Source organism: Manis pentadactyla, chromosome 10 (genome assembly GCF_030020395.1).
Source record: "Manis pentadactyla isolate mManPen7 chromosome 10, mManPen7.hap1, whole genome shotgun sequence".
NCBI lineage: Eukaryota > Metazoa > Chordata > Mammalia > Pholidota > Manidae > Manis > Manis pentadactyla.
The window spans coordinates 5,936,095-5,953,674 of record NC_080028.1 but is presented as its reverse complement, the minus strand read 5'-3'; the positions used below and the strand labels follow the sequence as shown (position 1 = coordinate 5,953,674).

At 52.6% G+C, this 17,580-nt stretch overlaps 1 protein-coding gene across 6 annotated transcripts in view; it reads right to left on the bottom strand.

Moving 5' to 3' along the window:
- TTLL1 (TTL family tubulin polyglutamylase complex subunit L1) overlaps nucleotides 1-8,491 on the bottom strand; it is a 30,247-nt gene extending 21,756 nt beyond the window's left edge. For 2 of the 6 annotated variants that reach the window (XM_057486303.1, XM_057486304.1), the window contains exons 1-4: nucleotides 8,334-8,491; nucleotides 5,234-5,265; nucleotides 3,388-3,457; nucleotides 752-868 (exon numbers count right to left, since the gene is read on the bottom strand). In XM_057486303.1, the coding sequence (XP_057342286.1) occupies nucleotides 752-864 (113 nt within the window). In that variant the 5' untranslated portion in view covers nucleotides 865-868; nucleotides 3,388-3,457; nucleotides 5,234-5,265; nucleotides 8,334-8,491. The remainder of the gene's footprint in view (nucleotides 1-751; nucleotides 869-3,387; nucleotides 3,458-5,233; nucleotides 5,266-8,333) is intronic. The other 4 variants (XM_057486301.1, XM_036931476.2, XM_057486305.1 and 1 more) reach the window with 4 other exon arrangements.
- Nucleotides 8,492-17,580: the final 9,089 nt, after the last annotated feature.

The window sequence follows — 17,580 nt, the reverse complement described above, 5'->3', positions numbered from 1 at the left end:
TGCACTGCTCTGGACCTAGGAGCTGTGGAGGGTTGGGGGCAGCAGAGACCCCCTCCAGGTTTATCTGTGGTATAACCCGCCAGCAGGTGGAGACTGCCCTGGGACAGGACACCTGCTTCAGGGGCTATTACTGTCACCCCAGGGAGGGAGCAGACCGAGGAGGACACAGGACCTCACCCTGACGAAGAGGGGGAGGTGGGGCAGGGAGAGGAGTCCAGGGCATGCACAGGTCTCTCACGGGGCACAGGGGTGCCCAGGAGTCGGTGCCAAGCACGCCTTTGCTCTTCCCACTCTCATTTCTCCCTTCTTTTTTAAACATCCAACTGGAATCCTCTTGCCCCCCTGGAGGGAAGCACAGAACCTCCCGCCACAACACCTTGCCCGTCCTCCTCCCTGGGGCGCTGACTTGCAGGGACCAGGCCTGGGCCCTGGGCAGGGGAGACCCCGAGGGGTGGCCCTGGCTTCTCGCCCAAATCCCTGCAGTGCTAACCACACTCGGCTGTGCAGACACATCCCCGGACTTCTCATCCCAGGGTGATAAACAGGAGGGCGGGGCCACTTCATGGCACACATACAACTTTGCTTTCTGGTCACCTGCTCATCAGGCGCCCAGGAAGCGGCACGACAGCCTGGGGACCCCACCTCTGAGAGCGCCATCCACCATGGGTGCAGTCTGTACTGGAGCTGCCAGGATCATGACACTGGCAAACAGGCCTCAGAAGAACCATCAAATCCCACTTTTTATACTCACCAGTAAAAATTCCAGTCCTCGTTCTCTGTCACTTGGACCCATCCTCTCTTTTCGAAGTTATTAATCAGCACCGACTTCTCGATGTCAGTGACCCACTTCACTTTTCCTGCCATACTCCTGGAAGAGATCAACTACTCAGGGCTTTGAAACTTCAATATGTAACTTCCCCTGCCCACAGGAATCCTTTCACCGACACGAGCCTACACGCCCCACCCAGGCGCGACCTCCCAGCTCAGAGCTTCTCAGCCAGGCCGCTTTCGCCCCCAGGGCACACGGGCAATGTCTGCAGGCATTCTGCTTGTAACTGGGGCTGGGGGAAGCTTCTGGCATCTAGTGCTACCCCCCAGGCCAGGATGCTACCCCACATCCTACTACCTACATGATGGCCCTTGAAGCCAAACACCCAGCTCAAATGACAACTTGTGACAAGACTGAAATGGCCGGGTCTAGTGTGAGATAAAGGCAGCAATTAAATGATCACCAACGGATGGTCAGTCATGACTGCAACAGGAACCACTAAGGAGAGGCACCCAGCGCTATGGGTGGGAAGGCTGCCCTGGGTGGGGCCCTGCAGCTGGCCTCTGAGGGGTGGACGGGGGTGCTATCCTGATGGGGCACCCCTCACTGGGCGGGTGCTGCCCACCTCCCTGCTTCCCCTGCCCTACTGTACTTCAGCCTCTGTAAGGGCAGGTGATGGGTGAGTGTCCATCTGACCACAGCACTCCCCTGCTCGATAACCTCCATGGCTCCCCAGTGCATTTAAAATAGAGACCCCTGGCCCTCGCCTGCTTCTCCAGGAGTATCTCACACTGCCTTCTCCTTTATCTGCTGTCCTTGCCACACCAGACTTCTCTGCCCACTCTCTCTCCCACCTCAGGGCCTTGGCACATGCTTGGAATCTCTGCCCACAGAGCTCACCCCTCCCTCTCCGCCTGGCTAAGCCACCTCCCACTCATCTGCCAGCATTAAATGAATGTCACTTGACTCTTCAGACTAGGCACAGGGCCCCTTGCACCCCTACAGTTCTGTCCCTGCTGGAGGACAGGGAGTTGGGTTTCCTCTTCACAGCTTTGCGCCCAGGGCCTGGCACCGTGCCTGGCAGGGTGTAGGTGCTTAATTCAGATGGACAGACGATGGTCCCAGGCCAGTTGGTACCATTGTGAAACTCTGAGCAAGTGATTCGACCTCTCTGGACCTCAGTGTCCTGCTACGAAACTCTGGTTTCACACTGCTCAGGCAGCCCAGGCTTCCAGGCGCCCACCCCAGTGCCAGCCAGAGGTGGCCTTTGTTATACTTCGAGTGCAGTTTTATCTGAAGGGGTTCCTCAAACAACCAGGCTAGAGAGCCAGGGCACTAGAGGGCCTTATGAACAGAGATTCCGCCCCCGTGGACTTGTTTTTGGGGCCACCTGATCGGACAGAAAAGGCCTGGAGATGGAGATGGGGACCCAGGCACGCCTCGCCTGGAGCGGGAGGACCAGGCACTCCGGTGACGGATTCCACCAGGCGGAGCCTGAGCTGCTCCGGTGGCCGCCCCTCTCCCTCGCCTCAGGCCCAGCGGCGGCGGCGTCACAGAGCTGCGACTGTGGTAGAGTGTGGGCGCCTGAGCTTGGGTTTGAGGCCCAGCTCCACCGCTCACTAGCTGTGCGATTTGGGGCAAGTTGCCTAACCTCTCTGAACTTGTTTCCTCGTTTGTAAAATGGGCATAACCACAGTGTCCGCCCACCTTGGGAGCTCACAGTGAGGATTAAACGAGCAAACCCCCGCCAAGCCCTGACGACAGTGGCTGGCCCACGGAAAGCACTCAAGAAACTGGTGATATGGTTACATCGTCATTTCCACTTTATGGACGAGGACGCTGAAGCTCAAAGGTTAAGAGCCTACTTAAGAACCAAACCGAAGGGAGTCACGGGGCCTTGATTCACGTTCCCAGGTGACTCTGCTCCAAAGTGCCCCCTCTTCCACACAGGCTCTCACTTCCCTCTGTGATGGCCCTTCATCAGGAGGATGAAAACGTCCACAGGGTTCGAGTGAGGAAAGAGCGGGAGTTGCTCTCTGCAAACTCTTAAGGTGCCACTCACAGCAACATAAGGTCCTGAACTGATCAGTCAGGATCTACACAGAGGCGACGGCAGGACACAGAAGCTGAGCCCCCACGCGCTGTTACCTCGCATCCCGGCTCTGAGCAAATCCCACGTGCCTCGCACCCACTTGCAGTGTCCAAACCCGCCGCTGAGGGGCACTTTTCTCTATTTGATGTCAGCCCCCAGAGCCCTGCATCCCCGGTGAACCCTGCTCGTTTGCTGCCCTCTAGAGCCCACCCGCAGAACCGTCCCCACTCTCCATCAGGCGACCCCCACACCACAGCCACCCTGGCTGCACAACTCCCCCCTCGAAACATAAATCTTACTGGTGACCTCACACCAGTCACTGGCCCCCACCTGGGGTGACAGCAGAAAGAAGAGCAAGAATGTAAATGATACAGGCGGTGAGTTACGCTTGTCCTTTCTAGTCACGAAACGCCCCCGGGGGGTGCTCCCCAAACCCAGTAAGGCAGACAAGGCGAATATTCTCATGCTCACTAACGGACCAGGAAACCAAGTATGGACTAAGGAGCACATCTTGGGTGGGACCTACCATAGGTACTTATGCAGCCAACAGGAACATCCGATTTCTCTTCGGTTTCACTCCTGCCTCAGGTTCTTACCTAAAATACAATTAATACACAGATGAAACGTACACAGCAGAAGACCGAGAGATGCTCTAACAGTTGTATGAATACAGCCAGAATATTCTGGTGAGTAAGCAGAGTATTTGGCAATGGCGCCTTCTGTTCAACAAGTGCACACCAGGAGATGCCTCGAGGCTCTGTTCTTGTTGTGATAAATATTTCAGAAGGCTAGGATGTATACTGGCTCCTGCCAGCCTTTTCCAGCGGCCACCCACCCCTCCATTTCATGCACTCTTGCTCCGGCCGAGCGGCCACCTCCTTGCTGGGCCGTGCACACACACAACCCTTCCCCACCCATGAGCCTGGGCTCGCACGGTTCTCTCCACTGCCCCTTATCCGACTCCACCGACCCTGTGAGACACAGTTCAAAGGCCACTCCCTGGGGAGCCACTCTCACCACCTCCGCTGGATTTAATACTTCCCTCCCCCCAGTCCCTTGTGCACCTCCCCCTCCACCTGTGGGCGCTTGGCACTCCCTTGTGTTGCAGCCTGCCATGTGCACGCCTTCTATATGTGTGAGAGCGCAGGGACTCTCTCAGTTCCCCGACTCCCTCTCATTGACTCTTTCTAGATTTAGGTGTGAGCATTTGCAGCAAAGCTTACAGTCCATCTGCCCAACCCTGTTATCTCCAGCGCCCAGCCCTCTGGCACAAGACGCAGACATAACCACTCATAGTGTGAGTGGCCGAATGGACAGGTCCTCAAGGGTCAGTCCTTTGAACTGACTCTTCACTTTCAACAGTCGCTTTCTGGGAAATCTTAAGGATTGAATTGTGTCCCCAAAGAAGCTGCACTGGAGTCCTAACCTGGTCCCTATAAATATGACCTTATTTGGAAGCAGGGACCTTGAAGGCAAGATGAGGTCATTCAGGTGGGCTCTAATCCAGTGACAGGTGTCCTTATGAGAAGGGAATTTGGACACAGACACACACAGGCAGAGAACGCCATGTGAAGACACCGGGGACACGGAAACAGAGGGAAACGGCCCTGGGAGGATGGAGGCAGAGACTGGAGCGAGGCCGCCAGAAGCCAAGGAATACCTGACCACCAGGAGCTGGAAGAGGCCAGGACTCCTCCCCTGGAGTCCTCAGGGAGAGCTGGCTGGGATACTGCAAGGTCGGGCAGGTGAGGACCTGGCACACAGCGGGTATTGCAAGCAGATAGGCGGATCGGAAACATGTACATTGCAGAAGAGCCTGGCCCTGAGGCTCTCCCCGATTCGGCTCTGCATTCCGGCCCCCGCTGACTGTGGGCCCGCCAGGCTCTTGGCCAGGCCCTGGAGATCAGCCCCACCCTCACAGACTAAATTACTACTTACATTGTCACCAAACACAGCAGCCACCACTTACAAAGTGCTAGGACATGCTGGGCACTGAGTTGGGCAGTTTGGGCACACCCTTCTCTATTCTGTGCCTCATTACCACTCCCACAGTGCTGCAGGCAGGTATTCCAGATGGGGCAGTGGGGCTCAGGGAGCGGGAGGCAGAGGCGAGACTGCAACCTCCTGACAACCCACACGGCCTTCCTCCCATGCTGCATGTCAACTGTCATTTACCCGCAGGGCAGGGGGCGAGCTGATTCTCTGTCCCCCAGCGCCCTGCCAGGCCAGGCACAGTGAGCAGACTCAGAAATCATCTGTAGAACAAAGGAACTGGCTGGCCAGTCCCCACAGCTCAGCAGCCAGGGCTGACTCCTTCCCAGCCCAAAGAAACTAAACCCGTTTCCTTAAAAAATAGGTAGGTAAGTAAACACCTGATGGTAGATTGTGGTCCTGTCACTTCCTCCTAAAACAGAAGGAAAAAAAAGTGCGGTTAACATAACCATGTAAGGAACTTGACATGTCACCTCCCTACTGGTTCACATTAACTCATGCACCTGAATCTGAAGCCACTTGGCCAGCTACTTTCAGAACAGAGCATCATAAAAATGTGATGTGCTGATCACAGCTGCAAATCTCAGTGCGCTCTCACCACCCCAGGTATGTCAGCCACAGAAAGCCATCCTGAAAGCAGATGGTGGGTGGTTATTTTCCCAACACAACGTGGGCCCCCTCCCAGGGCAAGTGGGCAGGATCCTCACAAGCTTGAGAACCAGTTTCCACATCAGGCCATCGAGCTGCTGACCCATCCACTTGGCGCTGACAGTCACTCTGCGCCACGCCCATGACAGTGGATATACAGCTGCCTGGCGTGACAGTCCTGTTCAGGGGAAGCAAGAGACACATTCCACTAGGGGCAAGCCCCGTAGCAACACGCTTTAACAACGCAACAAAGTTCAGCTGCGGTCCTGAGGAGGCAGGGACTCGGTCCAGCAGCAAACCACACCAGCTGCACTCCAGAAGAGCCCAGATCTCTCCGTGTCGCTCCCCAGCATCCCTGCAATCCTGGATGACCGCAGCAGGCCCCAGCTGGTTTCCTCAGGGCCATCTTCACCCCACTGCGACCCATTCTCCACCCAGCAGCAGGCTGATCTTTTTGCACACACAAAGTAAATCCCGCCACTCTGCTCAGAAACCTCTAGTACCTTCCCAACGCACACAGAATAAACTAGCCATCTGCCGCCCAGGTCCTGCGATGATGTGGACCCCCATCACCTCTCGGGCCTTGTCTCCCAGCACCTCCTCCACCTATCACCCCTCTTCAGCCGCTGGCCACCTTACAGCCCCTCACACCCACCAAGCTGCCTCCTGTCTTAAGGCTTTGCTCCTGTCTTGCCAATGGGTTTCAGGCCCAGGCAAGTTCCCTATGGATTCAATGTGACCAAAGAAATGACAGTTAAACGTTCTTGGGGTGAAAGGGTTATACCCAACTTTATTCCCACAGTGACAGGTCAGTCACTAAAATCCCGATCACTCAGAGCGAGTTTGCGTGCAACAACCTGTTCTCTGCCTCTGGGCCTCCCTACCCGCACAGCCATCCTCTGGGCCTCTGTCCTCGGTGCTGCCACCACTCTAGCCTCCGCTCTGCTCTCCTGCAGACTTACAGCTGTGCCACTGTGTCGCCCAGAGCACTGGGCAGAGCTCTTTAATAGGGTCAGTAATGATATATTGCCTATACCTGTGTAGTGAGCTAGCCAACCAGGGCCAGGTGAGAATCCTGGCCACAGGAACTCTCATTTTATCCAGAGCTCCTCTCCCACCTCTGGCCCCTTCTCAAAGGTTAGCTCCTCAGAGTAGTTTTCCCAGTCCCAATCGCAATCCTCCCCACTTACCGCACTGTCACTTTACTTCTCTGGGGCACTCATGTTGTACACAACTGTTTAGTCTAGCACCAGCTAAAAGCATGGCCCGTGAACCTGCAGCCTCAGCATCACCTGGAGCTTGTTAGAAATACAAATTCTCAAGCTCCCAACACAGTGATGGACACAGACTCCTGGGAGCGGGGCCCAGGAATCCGCACCTTAACAAGCTCTCAGGTGATTCTTATACTTGCTTAAGTTTGAAAAGAACTCGCCTAGTTCATGTATTTGATTCCTTAGTGACTATCTGTCTTCCACACAGGTATGTCACACCATGAGTGCAACAAAGTTGCTCTGCCTTGTCTCCTGCTGAATCCCCAGCACCCAGAAGTGTCTAGTAATAGCAGGCACTCCATCTATATTTGATAAATTAACAAAAATAAAGAAGTGAATTCCCTCCACACACAACCAAACAGCTGTTGGTGCCGAGCAGTGAATTAGGCATGGCCCAGCCCTATAGGGGCTGTCAGGCCTGCAGGGGAGAGAAATCAGTAATCCGTCACCCATAAAGACTTGCACAGCATCACCAGAGGCATGAAGTAAGAGGCCAGGAGTTTAGCTGATTTCTTCTGAGTGAGGGAACATCTCAGGGAATATGTGGGCCTGCAAGCCCAGGAGGACAGATAGATATTAGCCCAGAGGACTTTCACACCCTGGGTTAATAACTACTCCCAGATAAAAGCCAGGACACTTTTCAGGAGAAAGGCAAGTGGGGGGAAGAACTTACATTCAAGGTTTTTTTTTCACTCTTCGGGGTCTACCCATCAAAACGGAAGCTCTCTCTGCCCCTGTTCCCACCACCCCAGACACTCTTGATCGTTATCACTTTCAACTCAGTCCCTGCCAGGCCGGGATTCTAGGGCATCTGGTTTCTTTTACAGCTAGTCTTCTTCAAAAAGGAAAAAAACGCCATTGTCAAAAAAATAAATAATGCGAATGACAACTTCACCTGCGTGCGGTGAGTAGCTAACTGTATTGCCACTGTCCATCTCCACACCCCCACTGGGTGACACTGTCATGCTCCATAGTTTACCGGCTCCTTGAGCGCAGGGCAGGGCCAATCGTATTGTACTTGCCACAACCCGAACAAAGAACCGCTTTGCAAACCCTAAACAGTTCACAAAGATAAGACTTGCACTTCTAAAATGAATGCCCTGTAATGCCTCAGCTACTCTATGGGGGAGGACTACGTCCGACTTCCGCCCCCTTTAACTGATGGGTAAATAGGGAGGGGAAAAGCCTAGGTCCAGTCCCCCAGAGAGGGCAGCAGGGCGGGAAACACGAGTCTGTGCCCTGCCCAGAGCTCTCGCCACGGGTACCCCGCAAGATGCCAAGAGAAACCAATACAGATTGCTAATGAATGGGACAAGCCTAGGAACACGAAATTCCGGAATAACCGATAATATAGAGAATGCAGTTACAACGATCGGGCGGCACAAAGTAAGTCATAGGAACTCGGAGGAGTAAGAGGGGCACGGTGGTCAGCGCAGGTTTCCTGAGGACGAGGTCCAGGGAGCAACCTCTAAGCCGCCGGTGGCCCACACCCGCTCGCGCATGCGCACTGGCCCACCCGCGCACGGCCACACCCCGGGTCCGGGAGTCCGCGGGGCCTCACCTCTGGGCACAGAGCGCGGAGAAGCACCAAGCAGCGCGAAGCAGGGCGGCCCCGCGCCGCGCCCCGGCCCCGCCTCCAGCCCCACTCCGCCGCAGGCAGGAGGACGTCGCCCGGGCTCCGCGGACCAGCCCGCCGCGCCGCGCTCTACTTCCGGAAAGGCGCCCTGGCAACCGAAGACGCGGCCGCAGGTGCCGCGACTGCTTCCGGGGTCAAGCTCTCCAGGGGCGTGTCCAGATCCCCAGGCTGGGCTCCCCTGTGGCCTGGGATGGGATCTCCGTCCGCTCCTCGTCCCCGCTGCTGCTCAGCTTCCGTATGTGTAAAATCGGCCCTGTTGGTAGCATCTGCCTCCTAGGGTTATTGTTAGCATAACATGACATGCTGCGCTCAGCAAGTATTAAGTGTCCTACCCAAAGGTCACTTCATTTGTGACGTGTTCCCCGAGCGTGGGACAGGTGTAGTTCCTCAAACTGTATTTTGTAAACTCTTTCTGTTAGGAAGAAGCAGCCTGGCCTGGTGAGAAATTTAAAACTGAAGCCAGACCTGGATTGACTCCACCTCCAAAATCTACTAACTTCATGGCTTTAGGCAGGTCACCTGACTTCTCTGAGCTTCAGTTTCCTCCTCTATGAACTAGGGACAACAGCACCTACACTGAAAGATTGTATTTCAGAGGCTCTTGGCATAGAACATAGGAGTTGCTCAAATTGTTGCTGAAGTAATTCTTAATAAAGGAGTATCTATTCCAACGTCCGTCAGCCGTAAAAGTGCATTTAGGGGGCTTGAAAAGGATACATGCCTGTTCTGAGACATTCTAGATCCCTGCCTCTTCATTATCATTTATTTCCAGAGAAAACGGAATAATGATTTCCATCTCTCAGAGGTGGAAAAGATTTTAAATTCCTGGTGAATAGCACCTAGGAAAGCATTTAATATGTCTTACCACATTCGCCTACCTTGTGTGGCATATATGTCATTCCAAAGAGCATCACCAAAAATACCAGCAGCCAAAATACCAGAAGGCTTGGGTACCACCAGTGGGCGGAGACCAACATCACAGAGCAAACAGTAGGAAAAGTTCTGGGCAATGTGAAGAATCAACTGGGGGCTAGGTAGTCCCAGGAGAAATTGAGACTCAGTGCTAGTCTCATAGAAATCTAGGTTAAATTTAAACAAACTTCAAGGGCTTTCCATCGCCATCAAAATAACTTCAGTGTTTTAGTGTTTTTAGTTTTACTTTAGCTAAAATCTGTTTTTTTCCTGCATAACATCTCAGTTTCCTATTGTTCCTAGAAAGACCCAGGCTCACAAATTGTTAAAATGTAACTTGTAAGAGGCCAGAAACACTGAATCAGCAAGTTATATAATAAGCTGAAAATATGTGCATCATATATGACAAAAAATCCTATCATATATGGATGAGTTAATATCCAAAATAAACAAGGAGTTTGCACAGACCCATAAGGAAAAAAGTTAATTTGGCAGAAGAGATGGAGCCACAAATCACAGAAGGATAAAGAATATGTAAAGAGTGGTAAATAAAATGTGAAAAAATGTCCAAATCACTCAAAATTAATAATATTCACATTTTTAATGAGGTATTTTTTACTGACTAAATTGGTAAACATTTAAAGTACAGTTACAACTAATGTTAGAAAGGCTATGGAAAAAAGGCACTCGCATCCACTGTTGGTAGACATGCAGCTTTCGGTCAACTAAATTCAAGTTCACCAATTTAATGAAATAGTGTTTACCTGTTCAAAGAGATAAGGTGGATCTACCTGGAAAAGACACAGGATATATTAAATGAAAAATGCAAGTTTCACAACTGTTTGTATGATTTTTAAATGTTGTATGTATATGCATTAAATGTAATTTAAGAAGCATTAACATTTTTAAAAAAATATGCACAGTACTGTTAGGAGACCTCTTTGGAAGTTGCACTAGAAGGCACTTTTCTTTTTACAGCCTATATTTTTTACTGTCTGAATTTTAGTAGCATGAAAGTATTTTTTTAAGCTTCAATAAAATAAAGTTTAAAAATAAACATTTTTCAATTTTGAATTGGCAGACCAAACATACATATTTCTCCACATTCCAAAATCTTACTGAGAAGGCAGAAGAAAAGAAAAATACAATAGAAGATTAATCATCCAGGAATCCAAATACCAAAAGCTTACAAAATAAAGGAATTGCTCTAAAATGTTTTGTCTTAAGATCATCTGTTTCTAAGTCAGGCCTTGGTAGTCGCTGAGGATTGATTTACTGTACCGAATTATCACTGGTGCTGGTAGATCCAAAAGGCAGGGCAAGACCAATTGCCCGTATGAGGTAGTTCCCGTGGGTAGAGTGACACAGAGCACAGTGGGAGACATGATGTGGTGACATCATAGCACAAGGTAAGGCAGGTCCCAGTTTGTATGTTTGAAGGGTAATATTTTATAAAGAGCTTGAATTGAAACTGTGAAAATATAATATGTTGGTAAGTTCTTTTCAAGACCATTAGTCTCTTCTGGTGTTAAGATATTTAAATAACAGAAATAGTCTTAATCCAGAAAGGATCAGTTTCCAGATTTGGTTTTCTGCATAAGTGACCATCTGCTATAAATCTATGACCTTAACTGGGAAACTAGAGGAAATATTCTCAATAGACCAAACAATAAGCAATTCCTGAAAGATGAAATAAGAACAAACGAATGGGACAACCCCAATAACAATAAGGACAAATACTCCTTACCAAGAAGGTGAGTCTCCTGAGCAAGCCACTCGAATGACCCTGAGATCAGAAGCAGGAGGGAGTGTCGGAAGACGTACACATGCACACTTGGCCAGAAGGTTAATTAATGGGTTACTGGTCAATTTCCTAGAGAGCAAACAGTCCTCTGGGCTGAAGCCATGTGTCCTAGCTTGCTCAGGCTGCCAAAACAAAACACCAGGGACTGGGTGCCTCCTTAACACCACAGATTTATTTCTTACAGTTCTGCAGGCTGAGAAATCCAGGATCAAGACACCAGCAGGTTCAGGGATGGTCACTTTGCTGTGTTCCCACTTGGCAGAAAGGGCAAGGGGGCTCTCTGGGGTCATTTGTACCGTCACTAATGTCATTCATGAGGGACCCACCCTCATGACCTAATCACCTCCCAAAGGCTGATCACCTAATATCACCTTGGGGATATGAATTTTGGGGGGACATAAACTTTCTGTCCATTTTCTCATGAGAATAGTTCATGAAAGAGAAAGTTCAGGCACTCAGTCAAAAATATTAAAGAAGACCAACAACAAAGACACAGAGTTCAGTAGAAGGAGAATTGAACTCCAAGTAAACAATTAGTACTGTTAATACACTTAGTAGTCGGGAGTCAGCAAACCGCTGGCCACATCCAGCCCGCAGGAAGCCTGTTTTTTACAGCTCAGGAAGGCTAAGGATGGTTTCTACCCATGACCATTTGCAATTCATTTGATAGTAAGAAACACACTAACTTTGAACCCTAATTAAATGGAATAATAATTCTTATTAGGTCTGTATTACAAAATATATATATATTTAATTTCATCAATAAAAAAAGTTGTACAGATTTGTGGAACTCCTTAAGCGTCAGAGCCTGGATTTGAACCCAGGAAACCTGACCGTTCACACTACTGCCTCCCTGGAAAATAAAGAGCCACCCTCTGAAGAGACTGGTGCATCTTCTAGGTGATGCTCTGAGCTTTGCTCAGGGGAAGCCTCACCACAACCCTGGCCAAGGCCGGTGTAACTCTCTCGGCCCCTCATCACTCACACTCAGGGTCATCTGGTGAAGCCAGCGCTAATCTGGAGCCTGACCCGCTCACCCCTCACTGCTGCCTCTGTCCCGCCATGCCAAGTCCCTCCATGGCTCTGGGCCTCCGTGCTCTCACCTTATACCGAGAAGGTAAATGAGGACAGGAAGGTCACACAGATGAAGGGCCTTGCACTGCCGGCTCATAGTAGGTGTTCAGTAAACACTCAAGGATGAGACCTACCTGCAACGGGTAGTTTCCAGGGCTTTCTGCTTGGGACCAGTGTTGCCGAGGGAGACTTGAAATATCAACTTGGGTGTGGTCAGGGCCCCATCTTGGGTCCATCTGGCCCCAGCCCCTTCCCAGCCTCTGTCGTCTGTGGACATCTCCTTCCAGGGCAGGTGGCCCCTACACCTCAGTCCCCAGAGAACAGTGCTGTCACCATGTGGCCCTCATGCCCTTCTCCAGTCCCACCACGGCACCTCCCTTCACTGAGAGCTTCTCACACAAAGTTGGTGACAAAGTCCGTCCCAGTGTCTTTTTTACTAAGAACCACTGGCTCATATTGGCTGGGGGCCAGAAATAGCTCACAATTTGAGGGGCTGGGTATACGAAATGAAAATGCAGGTACCCCCGTTCAAAATTACTAAGAATTTTTATATAGCTACACCAGCATTAAACCAACTGTCGGGCAGGTCTGCAAGTGGGAATCCTGCATAGCTGCCCAGGTCTGAAGCTGGTCCTGCTGCCTGCCAGACACCACCCTAAGAACCCTCCCCAGAACCCTGCCCATTCTGTGGCTTTACCCTACTTTCTTTAAAATTGGGGCAAAATACACACAACATAGCATTTGACATCTTAGCTATTTTTAAGTATACAGTTCAGTTGTGTTACGTACATTCACATTGTTGTGTAACCAATCTCCAGAACTCTATCCTCTTACAAAATTGAAACTCTAAGCATTAAATAACTTCCCAACACCCCTCCCGTTCAGCCCCTGCAACCACCATCCCGCTGTCCCTATGAATTTAACTACTCTGGATACCTTATATAAGTGGAATCATGCAGTATTTGTCTTTGGTGACTGGCTTATTTCACTCAACATAATCTCAAGATTCATCCCTGCTGTAGCATGTGACAGAATTTCTCTCTTTAAGGCTGAACAATGTTCCATTATATGTACAGACCAAACTGTTGCTTATGTATTCATCAGTTGATGGGCATTTGAGTTGTTTCCACATGTTGGCTATTGTGAATAGTGCTACTATGAACATGGGTGTACAAATATCTGCTCAAAATCCTGCTTTGGATACTTTTAGATACATGCCCAGAAGTGGGATTGCTGGATCCCACTTAGATAATTCTGGGTTTAATTTGTGAGGCACTGCCATAGTGTTTTCCATAGTGGCTGCACCATTTTGCAATCCCACCAACAGGACACAAGGGTTCCAATTTCTTTACGTCCTGGTGGACACTTGTTATTTTCAGCCATCCTATTGGGTAGGGTATATCCACTTGTGAAATATGGAATCTGAGGATTGAAGGGAGTGAATAACTTGCCCAAGGCCAAAAAGCCCATTAGCAGTTCAGTTGTGATGGCACCAAATGCCCCTCCTGACTTTCTGCCGCTGAGGCCCGCTTGCCACTGTCGAGGTGCCAACCAAAAGCCCGTGCCCGTTGTTCCCTGAGGCCTGAACCTCCAGTGGTGCCACATGCTACTATGGCACTTGCCCCCCAGCCCAGGCTCTCGCAGGCCAGCAGGCCCTGCCCTACAGCCAGGCAGCACCAGCCACTGCCCACCCTCGGGGCCTCCAGCAGCTCCAGGGCCACCCTCGGGCCCTGGCTTACCCAAGTCTCCAGCACCCACGCCCTGGCCCCTTGCTGCCTGGAGACCAGACACTGGCCTTGATGGTGAGAGTACTGGGTCCAGACTGAGTACCTACTAGGGATTGGGGGTGGGTACTGGACACCGGGACCCACCTTGGGCCTTGTCACACCCATTTCTGGGGGAAGGAGGACTGCAGGATGCCTGGCCTGGTGCCAAAGGAGTGGAGTCCCTGGGGGCTCAGAAATGGGTGAGGACACCAGGAGTGGGAAGCAGGAGGCCCGCGGGAAGGAGCCCTCTCAGCAGCAGCCCCTTCCCGTCCCAAGGGTGGGGGACAGCGCCTAGTGAGCTCTGCTTAGGGGGTCGTGACCACCACTGGAAAACATTCATTCATTTCACAAATAATCGCTGGGCGCCGGTCCCAGGCGTGGCTGCAGTGGGAACCAGGCCCACCCCGCTGGGGAGAGGGGCAGGGAGCGCGGGGACAAACACGCCGACCAGGGCGAGCGAGCGGGCGGAATACACGCAGGCCGGCGGGATCGCGGCTCTCCCGGCGCGTTGCCGGCCTCCGCACGTCACTCCCTCGGCGCCAGGTTTCGTCCGTCGCATCCTCCTTCCCTGCCCAGCCGCTGTGGGTCTTCTCGGGGCCAGGCCCCTACTAGACCCGTCCCTGCCCGTCCCCGGCCGTGCGGGGCTGCGCTCCCAGAGCTGCACCCCCTCCCGCAGCGAGCGCTCCTGGTTAGGGGGCCCGCGGGCCTGGCTTCCACCCTCGGTCCGCCAGCTCGCGGGCGGTGCCACCCTGGGCAGAACACCAACCTGGGCGCCTCGGTTTCCGACCTCCTGACCTGGGGCCCAGGCCCTACGCAGCGGAGGGAACCGGCCCAGGTGTAGCCAGAGGGCTCGGAGGGCCGTGGGGTCCTGTCCGGGAGCCTGGACTGTGGGGGGCCGGCCTCCTCCTCCCCCCGCCCCCAGGTCAGCGCTGGCACGCGGTGGCTGCATGCAGAGTAAACGCACAGGCTTTGGGGATACCCGGGTCATAATGCCATATCTGCCTAGTCCCAGCTACGTGCCCCGGGGGCTCTCGGACCCAGCAGAGGCTGGAGACAATTCACGAGGGTCGCAAGGGGAGACCTGAGACTGCCCTTGGGACGTGAAAACACCGCCCCCCACCAAACCTCCCCGCCCCGCGCACAGCTGCGCGTGCGCACATCTCCCGCATTACAGTCTGGAAAGAACCTTCAATGCCCAGGTGGGAGGCTGCTCCTCACCTGTTCCTCAAAGAACAGCCAGCTGGATGGACCGTTTCTGCGCGGGAGCCCAGTTTCCAACCCCCTCCCTTGCCCCTCCTTCTCATCCCTTTCTGTGCCCACAGGGACCCAACCCCTTCACCCTCAAGCTGGGCTCCCCCACTGTCCCCAGCCGTTGGTGTGGGTCGGGGGGGAGGGGGGTGGCTGTCCCAGGTGTCAGACCCGCCACCAGGTGAAGCTAAGTAGGTGTTCAGTAAGTGGTGGAGGAAGAACAATGACAAAAGAACCAATTTAGATTTTGGAAAGCCTCCTCCCTACTAAGCCGAGGATTTGAATACTTGACCTCTCTGTGCCCCAACCCTCTTTAAAATAGAAGCAGCTTGGGAGCTGTGAGATCAATGAGATAATGCATAATGCTGGGACAGTTCAGCAAGGAGCCAGGCACAGGGGGCGGTTTCCATTGTTGTTATTTTTCATTATTCACGAGAGAGAAGCACTCAGATGAATGATCACAGGCTGTGTGTGTGTGTGTGTGTGTGTGTGTGTGTGTGTGTGTGTGTGTGTTCTCTACTAGACAAATCTCAGATTCGTGGGAAGTCTGCTCCCTGCCGTCCCCCTGCTAAAGGCCTCAGCACAGACACACGAGCCACTGGAGACAGGTCAGACCTTCCGGAGTGCCGGGATCCTGCACAAACACCCCTGCTCCCTACCACCCCCCATGCGCAGTAAGGCTCAGGACCGGAGCGCTGAGCTAAATGCATACACTCTTGTCCCATCCCCCTCAGTACTGCCAGGGCTGGTTGCACCATGGGACAGAAGGAGCCCACAGGTATCAGAGGGGATTTGGGCCATGACCGCTGAATGCTCTTTCTCCCGTAGCTACAGGCAAGCCAGCTGTGGACAGTCAGTGGGGGGTGGCGGGTGTGTTTGTGTGAGGGTGTGTGTGTACTGTGACCGTTGGAGGCCAAGTGGGGGTGTAGGTAAGGGGGTTCAGGGAGCTCATCTCATGGGACTGGCCAGTCTCCTGTCTGCTTCCTACCTGCCTGGGTCTGCTCATCTCTGTGCCCCAGAGCCTGCATAGTCCTCACCATGGAAGGTGACCAGTAAGGATGGGGAAGCACCATGCAAAGCACAGCTCCCCATGCGCTGGTGCCCCTGCATTCCCCAGCCTTCTCCCAGCCCTGGGGCTACTCTCTTGGAAGAAAAGGTTTGAATCCAGGCCTGGGCTCAGCCCTCTGGGCTCCTGGGCCTCCTTTCTCCATCATGAAGGGCCCGTGCACCTGCCTTGCTGTACTGTTGCCAAGATGAAATTTAACGAAACAAACTTGCAAGGTGACAGGCCGAAATTTAATGAGCCCAACCCCCCCCACCGCAGCCCCCACACCCTTTACACCTCACTCCCCAAACTGTATCAGAAGAGTTTATAGACTGAGGGAGTAGGGAGCAAACAGATGGACAGGCAAGCAGGGAGCAGGGAGATGGTAAGGAGATGGGAGAAACAGCCCTGCCCAGCCTTGGGCGAGAAAATGCATCCCTTCCAGAGGCTGAGTGCCCTGAGTGCAGGGGCTTTAGATGCCTGGTGTCCCTGAGCCCCCTGGCTCAGAGTAGACGCCACCAGGAGGTTTGGGAATGAACTAGCACATGACCTTGAAACTGAGAGTCAGATATACCTGAGTTCAAATTGAGTGTTTTTTGCGGTATGGCTTTGGGCCTGTTGCTGAACCTCTCTGAAGTCAGCTTCCCCATCTGTGAAATGGGCTCACAATGCACAGCAGATTACAGGGAAGGAGAAATAAATGCTTGAGGGCCTCACGGGCTGCGGGCTTTCCCTGCAGCTCCCGAGGCTCACTGAGCACTCAGCCCTGTCCCCGTGGGACACACGTCCTGCCTCCTGGCCTGACTGGCAGTCCCTTCCTTCCCAGGCAAAGAGCCGGACTAGCCTTTTCTGTCAGTGGCCCACACTTCCAGTTTCCGACCTTTGTACCTTGGCACATGGCACATACCACTGCTTCCAGAATGTCCCAGCGCAATGTCTGGGTCAAAGAACATGCGCATTTTGAGATATTTACCAGGCTGCCCTCCTGACAGGCTGCATCTATGTGCATCCCCAGTGCTGGTGCCCAAGGACACAGGGCTCCCCAGGCCAGCACTGTGTGTTATCAAACTTAATTGTTAGGCAGTATCATTGTTGCTCATATTTGCATTTCCTTCATTATTAGTGGGGACATAGTACATACAAGGGCAGAGAAAAGGATACAACAAAAGAACTTAAAAAAATAATAAATTATTTCCCATGAGAGAAAAAAATTCAAAACTGCTGTAGTCTCCTGGGGTGCTGCTCCTCATCCTTCAAGACAGGGGAAGAGGGGTCAGAGAAGGCTGCCGTGAGCCGGGTGAGAAGGGAACCTGGGGCCCGGGG